This window comes from Lepus europaeus, chromosome 10 (genome assembly GCF_033115175.1).
Source record: "Lepus europaeus isolate LE1 chromosome 10, mLepTim1.pri, whole genome shotgun sequence".
NCBI lineage: Eukaryota > Metazoa > Chordata > Mammalia > Lagomorpha > Leporidae > Lepus > Lepus europaeus.
In genome coordinates this window covers 100416722-100431265 of record NC_084836.1, presented here as the reverse complement: position 1 = coordinate 100431265, position 14544 = coordinate 100416722, and the positions used below count along the sequence as shown (strand labels likewise).

General features: G+C 45.8%; 1 protein-coding gene across 6 annotated transcripts in view; it reads right to left on the bottom strand.

The window, feature by feature from the left end:
- ASXL1 (ASXL transcriptional regulator 1) overlaps positions 1 to 14339 on the bottom strand; it is an 83459-nt gene extending 69120 nt beyond the window's left edge. For 4 of the 6 annotated variants that reach the window (XM_062204014.1, XM_062204019.1, XM_062204017.1 and 1 more), the window contains exons 1-4: positions 14220 to 14339; positions 7182 to 7263; positions 6243 to 6297; positions 4873 to 4981 (exon numbers count right to left, since the gene is read on the bottom strand). In XM_062204014.1, coding sequence (XP_062059998.1) covers positions 4873 to 4981; positions 6243 to 6297; positions 7182 to 7263; positions 14220 to 14276 — 303 coding nt within the window. In that variant the 5' untranslated portion in view covers positions 14277 to 14339. Of the gene's footprint in view, positions 1 to 4872; positions 4982 to 6242; positions 6298 to 7180; positions 7264 to 14219 lie in introns of all 6 variants that reach the window. The other 2 variants (XM_062204018.1, XM_062204020.1) reach the window with 2 other exon arrangements.
- Positions 14340 to 14544: the final 205 nt, after the last annotated feature.

The window sequence follows — 14544 nt, the reverse complement described above, 5'->3', positions numbered from 1 at the left end:
GATTTTAATGAAAGGATACTTCACATGTAGTCATTTCTTTCTTTTACCAAAGATTTTAAATTTTTTTCATTTTTTTATCTGAGAGGCAGAGAGAGACAGAGAGACAGACAGAAATCTCCCATCTGCTGGCTTACTCCCCAAATGCCTCCAACAGAAACCAGGAGCCAGGAACTTCACCAAGGTCTCCCACAAGACTGGCAGGGAACCATTCACTTGAGCCATCATACTAGTGGGAAGGTGACATAAGGAGCAGAGCCAGAACTCAAAGCTAGGCACTCCAATACAGGATGCAGGCATCCCAAAAGACACCTTAAACACTGTGCCAACTGCCTGCACCAAAGTGCATCTTATGCTTCAAAAAATAATTCTATACATCATAAAAGTTAAACTGAGATTTTTAACTGAATTTTAAAAAGACCCTTAAGGCTGCGTGCTATGTCACCAGTAAGAAGCAAAATAAAACCCACCCATAAGTGACATCTCTACTTGAGCATCATTCTACAACAAAACTGAATAATGCAGTTACTCAAAGCAAGTGCTAGAATGGCCATTTTAATCCCAATTTAATCTCACCAGTGTATCACCACCAAGTCACAAAAGCACAGCAGTTCAGCATCAAAGTCCTAAAAACACACAGGACTACAAAGGAGTTCAGAGTCATTTCAACAGACAGGAATCCCTCTAACCAAACAATATTACCATGAAGAGATAACTTCAGGGAAAGCTTATGAACAGCAATTGGGGCTGGCACTCTGGCACAATGGTTTAAAGCCCCAGCCTGCAATGCCATCATCCCACAGGGGCACCAGTTCGAGTCCTGGCTGCTCCACTTCTAATCCAGCTTTCTGCTATGGCCTGGGAAAACAGTAGAGGATGGCCCAAATCCTTGGGCACCTGCACCCATGTGGGAGACCCAGAAGAAGCTCCTGGCTCTGGATCGGCACAGCTCTGGCTATTGCAGCCACCTGGGGAGTGAACCAGCAGAAGCAAGACCTCTCTCTCTGCCTTTCAAATAAATAAATAAATATTTTTAAAAAAATACATTCTGAAACATTTAGAGGCGAATTGACATGCCCTGTAAATCTTAAAAAGTTGTACAGGTAGAGAGAGCTAAAGAGAAAGTGAGACACTTGAATAGCACATGCAGCTGAATGCGCAATGGGTGGGGTCTTTATTATAAACTGTTCCTTCCATTTCTCTATAGGTTTGGAATTATTAAAAATTTAAAAAGAAAAAATCTACCTTGCACCATTTGGACTTAGGAATTTACTGGGCAGATCTGAGTTCTCAGATGATGAAGAGGGTCACCAGATGGTTCAGACTTTCAGTATCCTTTCTCAATTTACTCCTGAATAGCAAAGTAAATGCGACCCAACTTCTGGGAGACAGGTTAGTGTTAATGAGGCATTTGGCAAGAGACTAATGAATACTATATATTCATAGCTTGGAATCTGGAATCCTTAACAAGAGTCTTTAAAAAGATAAGTGTAAAAAAAACTTTGAAATTAACTCATACAAGAATTCTCTAAGGGGTTGGCATCACACACAGCAGGTTAATTCTCCGCCTGCGGTGCTTAAATCCCATATGGGCGCCGGTTCTAGTCCCAGCTGCTCCTCTTCCAATCCAGCTCTCTGCTGTGGCCTGGGAAAGCAGTACAAGATGGTCCAAGTCCTTGGGCCCCTGCACCTGCATGGGAGACCAGGAAGAAGCACTTGGCTCCTGACTTCAGATCAGCACAGCTCCGGCCTTTACAGCCATCTGGGGAGTGAACCAATGGAAGGAAGACCTTTCTCTCTATCTCTCCCTCTGTTTGTAACTCTTTCAAATAAATAAATAAAACCTTAAAAAAAAAAAAGTTCTCTAAAACCTTCAAGAAAAATGTGTACTATCAAAAATATAAGAAAAGATAAATCTGTTTCAAATATCAATATGAATTATATACAGTATAGCTAAAATTGCACGGGTTATTTTCCATTTTCTCTGTTGCATTTGTACAAGAAGAGATCATTAACCAAGGTGAAGTTCTACAAAAGCCATAGCAGTAAGCACGCTTCATTTTGGCTCTGAGATAGGAGCTAGTTGCCACAGGCAGATCTAGAGACAGTTTCCTCAAAACTATGAGCAGTATTTGTCACCAAATGGCAAAACAAAAGGATAACAAGGAAACACCAAATTTAGCCATTAGGAGCATCCCATACTGGAGTGCCAGTTTGAGTCCCACTGCTTCTGATCCAGCTTCCTGCTAATGCAACTGGAAAGGCAGAAAATGGCCCAAGTCCTTAGGATCCCTGTCACCATGGGAGACCAGGATGGAGTTCCTGGCTCCTGGCTTCAGCCTGACCCAGTTCTGGCTCTTGCAGCCATTAGGGGAGTAAGTAAATAAAATCACTGTCATTGTGCCTTTTGAATAAATAAATGAATCTTTAAAAGTATTATTGACTCATTATCTATGCTTTTTTTTTTTTTTTGAAAGGCAGAGACAGAGAGATCTTCCATCTGCTGGTTTACTCCTCAAATGACCACAATGGGTGAAACTGGGCCAATCCAAAGCCAGGAGCCAGGAGCTTCTTCCCAGTCTACCACGCAGGTACAAGGGCCCAAGGACTTGGGCCATCTTCTACTGCTTTCCCAGGCCACAGCAGAGAGCTGGATCAAAGTGGAGCAGCTGGGTCTCAAATTGGTGTGCATATCAGAGGCTGGTATGCACCTAGCAGCTTTAGCCACTATGCCACAGCACTAGTCCTATCTATGCATTTATTAAAGGCAACTTTGTATCCAGTACTGTGGATACTAAAATGAATTAAGATACAGACTGCCCCTCAGGAGGTTCACAGTGAAACTCAAACAAGCAAACTACTAACCCGAAAGAACACAATGAGTTGAGAGTTGATGTTTCCAGAGGTCCAAGGTCAATGAGCAAGAAGCTATGAAAGACTAGCAACATAAAACCTAAGGCAGATGAGATGATGTGGTGAGCATATCTTCCATCAGTACATCTGAAACCCAACTGCAAACTAACAAAACACCTCTAAGCTCACAGCAGCTTTACACAATGGTGTTCATTCAGATATATTAAAATTAAAACAAAGAAACATGAGTTTAAGCACTTATTAAAGCATGGACTATGCCAAGAATACTGTCTCAAACCAAGTTACAAAGACAAATAAAATTCAGTTCCTATCCTCAAAGTACTCATAGAAGAAAAACAATTCTCCTCTCTCTTAAAAACAGACAGGAATGTTTTAATATGCATAGCATATGGGTGGCACTGTGCTGTAGCAGGTAAAGCCGCCGCCTACAGTGCCGGCATCCCATATGGGCGCCAGTTCACGTCCTGGCTGCTCCACTTCCGATCCAGCTCTCTGCTATGGCCTGGGAAAGCAGCAGAAAATGGCCCACGTCCTTGGGCCGCTGCACCCATGTGGGAGACCAAGAAGCTCCTGGCTCCTGACCTCGGATCAGCACAGCTCTGGCCACTACAGCCAAATGGGGAGTGAACCAGTAGATGGAAGATCTCTCTCTCTCTCCGCCTCTCCTTCTCTCTCTGTAACTCTTTCAAATAAATAAATCTTTAAAAAAATATACATAGCATGTATAATTGTAAACATGAATAGGCAGTTAAAAGAGGGAGAACCCAAGAATGCCATACAGATGACCATTTACTAAGGACTAACTCAATGCCAGAGATGTACACAGTACCATAAAGGGGGTAAAATCCACACCAGGTTACAAAGTTAGGTTTTGAATCCAGGTGCTTTGTGTCTCCCAAGGCTCAATACAAAAGGCAACATGGAGAGATAGAAAAAAAAAGTGCAAACAATTAGAAAAATAGAAAACAGCAGAGATATCTGAACCTAAGACATTTATGCACACATAAAGAACAGGTTTTATGACTGAGGGTTATATAGCTGGTATTTGCTAAAGCAGTTAATTAATTTTGAATAGTCTACCAAGAAAATAAAACAAAAAGGGGAAAAAATTTGTATGAGGACCATTGCAATTTATAAATGCATTATGGAAGAATATAAGCTTAACATTAAATTTTCAGTTTCCCTACCATCAACAAATCATCTTATGTCTATATCAGGGGTTGGTAAACTACACCCTGAAGTCAAATTTGACTAGCCACCCATTTTTGTAAATGAAACAAATATTTGTAGATAAAATAAACATCTATTTATTGGAACACAATCTCTGCATTCATTTGTGTGTAGTCTCTGGCTGCTTTCCTGCTAGTGGCAGAGCTGAACAGTTACGATAGACAGCAGTAGTCCACAGAAATTAAAGTGCTGTTCTGACCCTTCACCAAAGTGTGCAGTCCCCTCGCCCAAATGACAGTCATACGTATCATCAATGGCACAAAATAATTAGCCTACTCATTTTGGTCCTACTTAAGCTTTATTCTGAACTCCATCTGATTTTTTTCTTCCTTTGTAATTCGTGTTAATAAATATTCAATTCTGAGTGTACACAAATGTAGAAATTCAACATAAAATGTTCACATTTCCATTATTTTCCTTGGAGTAGGTCTTACTTTAAATACCCAGGTTATCTTTCATAAACAAAATACTAATGAAGGCATACATGCAATTATCCCCACACATACATATCTTTCAGCTGTATACAATCTACAAAGATACAGACAAGCAAAGCTAAACACAGAGCTAACAGTTATTATGACTTAGTAAATCCTAATGCCCAAATCACACTAGAACATCTCAAAGTGCCATCTCGGACTAACAGCCCAAGTGTTACTCTACTGCTTATTAGAAATGCAAATCCACGGGCCTCGTTCCAGAATCACCTACAAGGTGATTCTGAAGCACACGTCAAGTTCGGGAACCAGCGCACTCAGGGCGAATATCACTTACCTTGAGTGTGAAAAGGCTGATTCGGCCAGGTAGTTTATAGAACAGCCCCTCTCCTCCTCTTGAATTGGAATGTAGCATGGCATTGAGGCACGCAAGAGGGGATGTCCCACTGTAAAATACAACGGGACGGACGGCAGTTTACAAACCCGTATGCCTACTTAGTCTACAACCTAATCCCTCCAACACAACTGACAAGAAGCAGAGCAAGAAATGTGGAAGAAAAGATCTCACAAAAACAATTCCACTGTGAAAATAGTAAGAATAACCAAACAAATCACACCCAAGAGGACTCTGGGACAGATATGCTGCATAATACCCAAAATCCATACCTCACACTTTAGTGCTTTTTGTTAATATGAATGGAAGTCTCAAGAAATATAGAAAAGAGGTTTTTTCTAGTTATATTTCAATTTTAAATTAAATTTTAGTAAAATTTTATTATTAACCAGAAAAAAAACTGAGTCTCTCGATCTCCACATTTCACCCTATGTTCCACACACATAATCTGCCGTAGAACATTATCGACACTAGGATCACAGAATCAATGACACTGTTCCAATAAAACAAGCACAGCTTTTGTCCCAGTTAAATATTTCCTAGTAAGCACACAAAGGAGCAGCATTCTCACTTGCTTCTTCTCTCGTTCGGAGGGAGGGAGATGAGTTTTATTCTACATCTATACAGGAACAATCATTTAAATCTGAAAAGTCAGTCAAGTAGATTTAGTACCCAGTAATGCTTTAACATTAATCTAAAAAGATGCTATATTGTTTCACAGCCACTGCCACAACTGTAGGGACTGTCTTGTGACAGTAAGTCACAAAATAATGACAATATAATGAGATACAGGTACTCACTGAATCTTAAAATAGAAGGGCTGTCAAATGTACTGACAAATCCCTACTTAACATTAACTGGGTTTGGCACCAGCGTGGTAGTACTAGGACTCACCTGTGCACTTTCTCCTCCTCTCACCACTGTTAGAAATCCATAACTATCTTAAGTAAAGCCTCTTATTTTTTAAAACTAGAGGCCCTAATTTATGCAAGAGTGTTAAAAATAAGCTGAGTCTAAAAAAGTCATTTAAAAAAGCATATTACTTATTCTGCTTTGGAACACATTGGATGCTAAAAAAAATTTCACCAAGAACCAATCTTTACAAGAGCCCTTGTACAGACTCTGGAGTATCAGGTGGGTGTGCTTGCACCCCTGCTACAAGGGAGCGGCACGCAGGCAGAGTCCTCCTGTGACTCCTACACTGCACTTCTGTCTACAATCACCATCGCGAGCAGCTTCATAACCCTGGAAGACCACGAAGCAGAAACAAGTGATGGTTCTCAACCCCAGCAGTCCCAAAGGCACAAAGTTACCTTCTATAAGCACAGTCCAACAGCAGGGCAGACAGCAGCAGGATGCAAAATAGCCCATAAAAACAAAAACAAAGCATAATTACAATGCCATACAGTGCACAGATACAAGTTAAATGTATACCCTCTAGACCATCTTAATCTTTGCCCCCCCCAAAACACCAACTGGACAGTGTCTGAACCGACAATTGAAAAGTGAGGCCCTTCTGACCTGAAAGGTCAATTCAAGCAGCTAAAGCTTGACTAGCAAAAACATACACTATTAATTCTCAGTCTCACGAAGGGGCGATGGTGCTCCCCTCCATCCTCATTTAAAAACAAAAAAAAGACCAGGGTGAGGGGGAGAAGAGACCATGAAAGATCCTCATTAGTTTCCACGACTACAATGTCTGCTGGGTTTCTAACTTGTGGCTTCTCCACGAAAACTACACCATAAATTAAGGAAATCAAGGTTACCCCAAAATTAATATATTCATATCACGAACAGCTAAAAGCAGTGTGTGGTGGGGGCACGTGCATTTTATGCTAATGAGACCAACCTTCTTTGATGCAGAAAGAAAGGACATGTCAGAGGTGCAGCAGAGAAAGGAGTTTCAGCCCACCAGGGTCTGCCCTTCCCCACTCGCAAAACTTGCAGAACAGAGCTCAAGAGAAAAGGTGCCCCGACTCCTTGCACAAAAGAACAAGCTCTGGGTAGACACTGAGGGAAGGCAGGGACGGGGAGAGCCCTGCACCCCTGATGAAATCAAATGGACGCTTCCCCACTCCCAGCCTCCACCAAGAGGGCACAGCCTAGCAGTGGCAGCTCACTGCCACTGCCACACAGAGCACACACATGCACGCGCGCACACACACATACACACACGTGGACTCACGGCACCACACAACTGTAAAGACACCTTCCTAGGAGACCTACGTGAAGCACCCAGAGCAATACAAACCTCATTTCCTTTAGTCCTTCTGCCTCTATGACCTGCAGAATCTGTTTTGGTGTCATTGGAGCATCCGAGTAGTTTTCTAACACCTGAAGAAATACAAATGTCCTGATTTCAGTGTGCATTTCCATTTGCATCAATCTACATTACGCTGTAAGATATCACTAGTGACAATTTAATTTTTCTACAAAATTACCTCAGAAACAAAATTATCTCTATCTCTCCTGCTCTACCTTTCCAACAAAATAATAAATCTTTTAAAAAGGAAGGGATCCCCAGGATGGTGGCAGTGACACCAGCATCCTACACAGTGCCAGTTCAAGTCCTGGCTGTTCCGCTTCCAATCCAGTTCCCCAATGATGCACCTGGGAATACAGTGCAAGATGATCCAAGGACTTGGGTCCCTGTCACCCACATGGGACATCTACTTGAATTTCCTGGCTCTTGGCTTTGGCCTGATACAACCATTTGGAGGATAAATCAGCGGACGAATTCATTCTCTCCCTCTTTCTCTCTGTTGTTCTGTCTTTCAAATAAAAAAAAATGAGCCTTCAAAAAAAAAAAAAAAAGCAAAACAAATTATGCATTTATTCTATTACTGAAAGCTACTGCATTAGCTGAAACAGCCTCCTAACTCTCAATCCTCAGGACACACATATTATGATGACACCTTTGCAACCCTGACTCCCAGCTCATGTGAGACCATAACTACAACTAAGTACCAAACACGGGGCACTGCACAACAAGGTATAAGGCAACAGGGCATTCAGGCTTTCTTTCCCAGGGAAGCTGGACTAGTACCCATATTTTTAGATAGCACTTTTTGCCACTGAGTTGTAAAATTCTGGTGTTAACTGCCACAGTACATTTTGCCATTCAGCAACATGATACTATGAGTCTATGCAACTTGAAGGCAAAACCACGAGAAGAGGATGTCCCGTTTATGTCAGCAGCATCTCTAAGTCACAGCGGTATTTTCTTAGGGAGCACCTGCAGCTCTCTTACTTTAAAAAGCTATTTTAGAAATGTTACTCTGCTAAGGGAGTGAAGACAGTCTGACACCTTTGCACTCTCTCTACCTCTGCAGCTGCTTAAGTTACTCCACATCGAGACAACACCTCACAGTAACTACCGTGAACACCAACTAACCTGTCACTGATAAAATAAATGTACAGCAAGGAGTTGGACCAGACAGTTAGGAAGGTACTCGCGATGGAAGGACACAAACCCTTGGCACTAAAGGAAGTCAAGGTCTGAGGAAGCAGATAGCAAAATAAAACTCTTATTCTCCATAGTCCAATTCTCAACCTCTCTTTTCAATTTTTCTGTTATTCTTGAGTAATATCATCTACGATCTCTTGCAATTTCAACTACCGCCTAAGTTCAGATAACTCTCAAATCTTTTTTTTTTTTAATTTATTTATTTACTTGAAAGTCAGAGTTACACATAGAGAGAAGGAGAGGTAGAGGTAGAGGTAGAGGTAGAGGTAGAGGTAGAGGTAGAGGTAGAGAGAGATGTCTTCCATCCACTGGTTCACTCCCCAGGTGGCCGCTAGGGCCTGAGCTTCACTGATACAAAGCCAGGAGCTTCTTCCAGGTCTCCCACGTGGGTGCAGGGGCCCAAGGACTTGGGCCATCTTCTACTGCTTTCCCAGGCCTTCGTAGAGAGCTGGATCGGAAATGGAGCAGCCAGGACTCGAACTGGCACCCATATGGCATGCCAGCACTGCAGGTGGCAGCTTTACCCGCTACACCACAGCACCGGCCCCAACTCTCAAATCCTTACCTCTAGCCCTGACTTCTTCCAAAGCTTCAGATTCAAATATTCACTTTTTTTTTTTTTAAGACTTATTTATTTATTTGAGAAGTGGAGTTCCAGAAAGAGAGACAAGTCTTCCATCCACTGGTTCACTCCCCAGATGGCAGCAATGGCCAGAACTGGGCCGATCCAAAGTTAGGAGCTTCTTCTGAGTCTCCCATGCCAGTGCAGGGGCCCAACCACCTGGGTCATTTTCTACTGCTTTCCCAAGCCATAAGCAGAGGGCTGGATGGGAAACGGACACGAACTGACAACCACATGGGATGCCGGGGCCACAGATGGAGGCTAAAGTCTACCACACCATAGTGCCAGCCCCTCAAGTATTCACTTCTGCATTGGACAAACTCCCCTTGATTTTCTATTCTTTTCCTTTTTTTAAAGATTTTATTTATTTATTTGAGAAAGTTATAGACAGTGAGAGGGAGAGGCAGAGAGAGAGAGGGGTCTTCCTTCCATTGGTTCACTCCCCAAATGGCCGCAACAGCCGGAGCTGTGCCCATCTGAAGCCAGGAGCCAGGAGCCAGGAGCTTGTTCCCGGTCTTCCCACATGGGTGCAGGGGCCCAAGGACTTGGGCCATCTTCTACTGCTTTCCCAGGCCATAGCAGAGAGCTGGATTAGAAGAGGAGCAGCCGGGACTCAAACTGGCGCCAATATGCGATGCTGGCACCACAGGCGGAGGATTAACCTACTGCGCCACGGCACTGGCCCCTGATTTTCTATTTTTAATTCATCTTGCCAGCAACTTTATTTCATCTTCCCTCTAGATCACTCTTTGTCGTGAATTCCCTACCTTCCTAAATTTTCCATCTGATCACCTAATTTAGAAATACAGGCATCATGGAGCCGTCACTGTGGCACAGTGGGTTAAGCCACCACTTACAATGCCCGCATCCAATACTACAGTGCTGGTTTGAGTCCCAGCTGCCCTGCTTCCAATCCAGCTCTTTGCTAATGTGCCTGGGAAAGCAGCAGAGGATGGCCCAAGTACGTGGACCCCTACATGGGAGGCCCAGATGGAGTCTGAGGCTCCTGGCTTTGTCTTGGCCCAGCCCCAACCATCACAGCCATTTAGGGGATGAACCTATGATGGAAGATCTGTCTGTCCTTCTCTGTCACTCCTTTCAAATAAATAAAACAGATCTTTAACAATAAATAAATAAATAAATACAGGCATAATCCTTCACTTTCACCTGTACCCACCATACCTGACCCAATACAACAATCTCCTCACTAATAGCCCTGCTTTCCTCAAATCCATTCCTACTCTGCTGTCAACCTTCATTCAACAAATCCATGGAACACCTACTCTGCACAAGGCTTGATTCCAGGGGTCTGTAATAAACGAGACCAAATCCCTAGTCTCACGGAACATAGATGTGGCAGCCTGGGGTCACCCCAATAAAGCAAACATGCACTCATCCTTTAACAGCTCCCCAGTCACAAAAAACAGGTGCTGAAGTTTCTACAGTCCATGGGACCACGAGTAAAGCCCTAGCTTTAGATCTCAACAGGCCTGGATTCAAAATCTGGCCTTATAAACTAGGCCAAGTTATGTGCCTAGCCTGAGTCAAGGTTCCTGGTTCGTTTGGCATTTTGTGTGGGGGGATACAGAAGGCTTCATACTTCTGCACGCTCCCCTCGCACAGGGGCCACACTAGATCTTCCCCACTTCATTCCACTAAAGCACCTTTATGCCCGAACACTGTTCCCATCCTCTCCCAGGTGTCTTCCAGATTAGAGACAACGTAACTAAGTCCTACAGTGCCTGGCACCAAGGAGGCATCCACTGGGCTGGTATCGCATCTCCTGCGTGTCTACCCAACTGCCACCCTGACTCTATAAACTGTGTGTTCCAGCAGCCACTTGTGGTCCTACCCAACTCCCACACTTCACACATTCTCCCTCCTGCCATGCCTCCGTGACAGGCCTAACTGCTACTTACCCTTCAAGACTCAGCTCAGAAAGCACATTTCCTCCAGGAAGCCTTCCCTGACCTGCTAGGCTGAGTCACAGGTCTCTTCAGAGACCTCGCTACCCTACCACATGTAAGTATCTTCCAAACCAAGACCCTTGAGAGTGACAGGAGGAGCGAGTCATGGTTATGACTGGACGCTAGGCAGGAGCAAGTACTGTCTACCACTCACACAGCAGTGATAACGCTGCTCATGGAAACTGCTGTTTGGATGTGTGGCCCTCCCTGTCTCCAAAAGACGGTAATTCTCAGGCAAACTGTGTCCATCTCTTTCTTCCAAGAAGCTAGCTAAGTGCCAAGACTGGCAGTGCTGGCTTGAACAAACCTACAATAAACCGGCTATGAGCTACCGATGTTCCCTGTGACCAGAGAGCACTTCTTTGAAACTAATTAAGTGTGAGCTGAGCTTTCAAATTTTTGCAGAATAGTTTTTTTTTTTTTTTCCCCAAGACTGAAAAATCAGCAACCAGTTATTTTAAACTGCAGTCAGGGAGAGTCTGAGAATCTAAGACAGGAAACAAAATCTCTAAAGGGAAGTTACATCAAAAGATAGAAAGTATTCACTTTATTAAAACTGTATATGCCTCCAGCTTTTAGTAGGAGAACAATTCAACAGTGTTCTATTCCTGGCTTGTCTTGCTACACTGTGCATTTTAAGAAAAGAAAAAAGTATCTCTTCTACTTCAAAGGGAAAAAAATGTTTGATGTCAGAATGGTCAGTCATGAATCAAAGTGAAAGATAAAGCAGCAATGAAGAGGTTCCTCAAAGCCAGGGAGAATCCATTTAAGGGATCTATTTAAAGGGAAATCCTCTCAGCTATTTCTCCCCAACAAATTGGTCGTAATAAGCAGGGGGATTTATAACCATCCAACTACCCGAAGACTACTTCTTACACCCAGAAAAGGCAACAAATACGGAACGACAAAATGTCTGAAAGATTACCTCCTTCTCAGTAAGATTAACATCTGCGGAAACCAATCTCCTGGGGGACATGCTACTGAAATTCTCCACAATTTTTTCTCCTTATACCAAAACAGTTTTTAAAAAGGTTCCCAATATCACTCCCATCAGGAGTGAAACTGCTCCAGGCAAATGCATGTGATGCCTATCGCGCGTTCTTCAAATTCACTTGTCCAGAGAGCAGAGCAACGTTCCAGGGATCTGATCACCTGCCGGCCACCGCAAGCAGTTCTGTCCCGGGCAAGCTCGGGACATCTCCAGCACTGGTGCAGCTTTGCTTTTTTTTTTTTTTTTTTTAAATATAAGCCTAAAATTTTCCCACACCTCCCAAACAGTTCCATCCGAAGGGATGGAAAATTCTGAAACAAAAAAAAAAAACACACATAAAAGACCTGCAAAACTATACACTACACTCCTGCAGGTTCTGTCCCGCCTAACAGCACTACAGAGTGATTCCTGTTCATATTACTACTTTTTAAATGAAAAGCCATAGAAAAACTGCAATCACTTCTGAAGTTGAGCCAATGATAAAACAGAAACAGCAACCATGATACTTGAGTTCAGATCACAGCAAATGAGGAACTAAGAGGTTTGACCAAACAGTGGATCTCAAGCTTTTGAAGTCTCTTAACTAGAAAGAGCCAACAGAGCTTTGAGACAAACAGACTATAGAACTGTCAGGGCATAAACAACGCAGGATTTAAAGGTACTTTCCCCAACCTCACAAGTAAAATTCTGGCAAGCAAATTTCCTTTGGGTGCCCAGAGCCATAAACACCCTCCTAACAGAACTCAAGTTTCAATGAACACTCAAAACTCAACCTGGAGGGAAGAGAACACCTCCTTTGGGCTCCCTCCTCCCTTCAAGAGCGGATGTGTTTCCAGATGAAACAACACTGGAGAAATCCTGAAATTTCCAAGATTCTGAAAACAGCCATAGGTTCCAATTTCTATTGGCTCTGGAAAAATTATTTAAGAGCTCAATCCAAAACTGAAGTGCGGAACTTCGGCATCTACACACCTACTGTTGTGTCCCTTGTGCCTCTGCGGCCCAGGCAGGGTAACAGGAGCACCAGTGAAAATTCTCCTGTAGCCCAAACAGCTCCACTTCTGGTAAATCAATAACTGAGTTTTACAGACTCCCAGGAAAGAAAAAGGTGTTCTCTCGATTTCTATCAAGCTCCAACAACGCACATTCTTATTTAATTGTTGACGTGAGGCAGACTCACTTTCAGTAAGAAGATAAATTGGAAGGCTGGGCTTCACTCATTAAAAGTGCATTATGGCAGTCAGGAGAAACTACAGGTGTCAACAGCCACGTACCCTATCTGCGCACAGACGGCACGGGAAGTGACATCTCTAACTACTGTCACCTGCGAGATTTTATAACACGTCTCCAGGCGTCCGGGCCTCGAGGGTGCAGATCCAAAAGGAAGACATTTCGCTCAGAAGTTCCCGACTCTGGAAATTCACAGAGCCCTTCCCCGGGCAGCTGTGGACTCCCGCTACTCCCGCCGGTGCAGCATCTCCAAACAGGGACACCGCGTCTTTGTGCAACACCCATTCCCCCGCGAAGTGCACTCAGGCTCGGCTAGCAGCCTCTGAAGAGGCTCCGGCCAGGGCTTCTCCAGAGGCCCACCTGCCCGCAGTCCCCGGGAAGCCGCGCACGGGCAGATTCTCACGCTCCCGACACCTCCCCGGGGGCCGCTCAAGTTTGAGAACCAGCACCCAGGGTTCGAGCCCCGAGTGAAACCCTCGCTGGCCTCCACAAACCTGGCTCAGCCCGGGCGGGCTCACAATGCCACTGGCGTCCTTGAAACGGGGGGGGGGGGGGGGGGGGCATTTTCCGACCCCCGGACCTAACCACGCCGACCCCGCCTACCCCCCCAGGAAGCGGAGGAGGGGCTTCTGCCCCTTCCCGAAACCTAACTCCCCCGGGTGAATTAACGGCGCTTCTTCCGCAGCCCCCCAGACGCTGCCCGCGGTGGGGGAGGGGAGGCTGGGGCCCCGCCGCCCGGAGGGGGAGGAGCCGCCCGCCTGCTCGCCCCTCCGCAGGAATTCGGGGGGGGGGGGGCGTGCAGAAAAAGGCGCCACAGCCCGTCCCGGCGGGGGCCGCTCCCCTCCCGACGCCCGCACCGGGGGTGGGGTGGGGGTGTCGTCCGGTTCCTCCGGCAAGGGCGGCCCCGCCCCCTCGCGCGGTGGGCAGGGCCTCACCCCTCCCCCGCCCAGCGGGGGTGCGCGGACAGCCCACCCCCCACGCCCCCCACGGAGCCCCCGCGGCTGCCTGCCTCACCAGGCGCGCGGCCTCGGCCCACGTGCGCTCCTTCTTCCTCTTCTGTTTGTCCTTCATCCTCCTCCTCCTCCCCGGCGGCGGCGGCTCCACGCGGGACCTCCGGGCGGGGCGGGCTGGGGCGGCGGCGCGGGGCTGGGCCGGCGGCGGCGGCGGCGGCGGCGGGGGGCGCGTGGCGGCGGCGGCGGCGGCGCGCGAGGACTCGGGTGCGGCCGGGGAGACGGAGCGGGTGCTTGGGGACCGGCTGGCGCGAGACCCGGCGCGAGGGCGGCGGCGGGGGAGGGGCGGCGGCGGCTCCACGCGCCCGCGCTGCGTCAGTCACCCACGG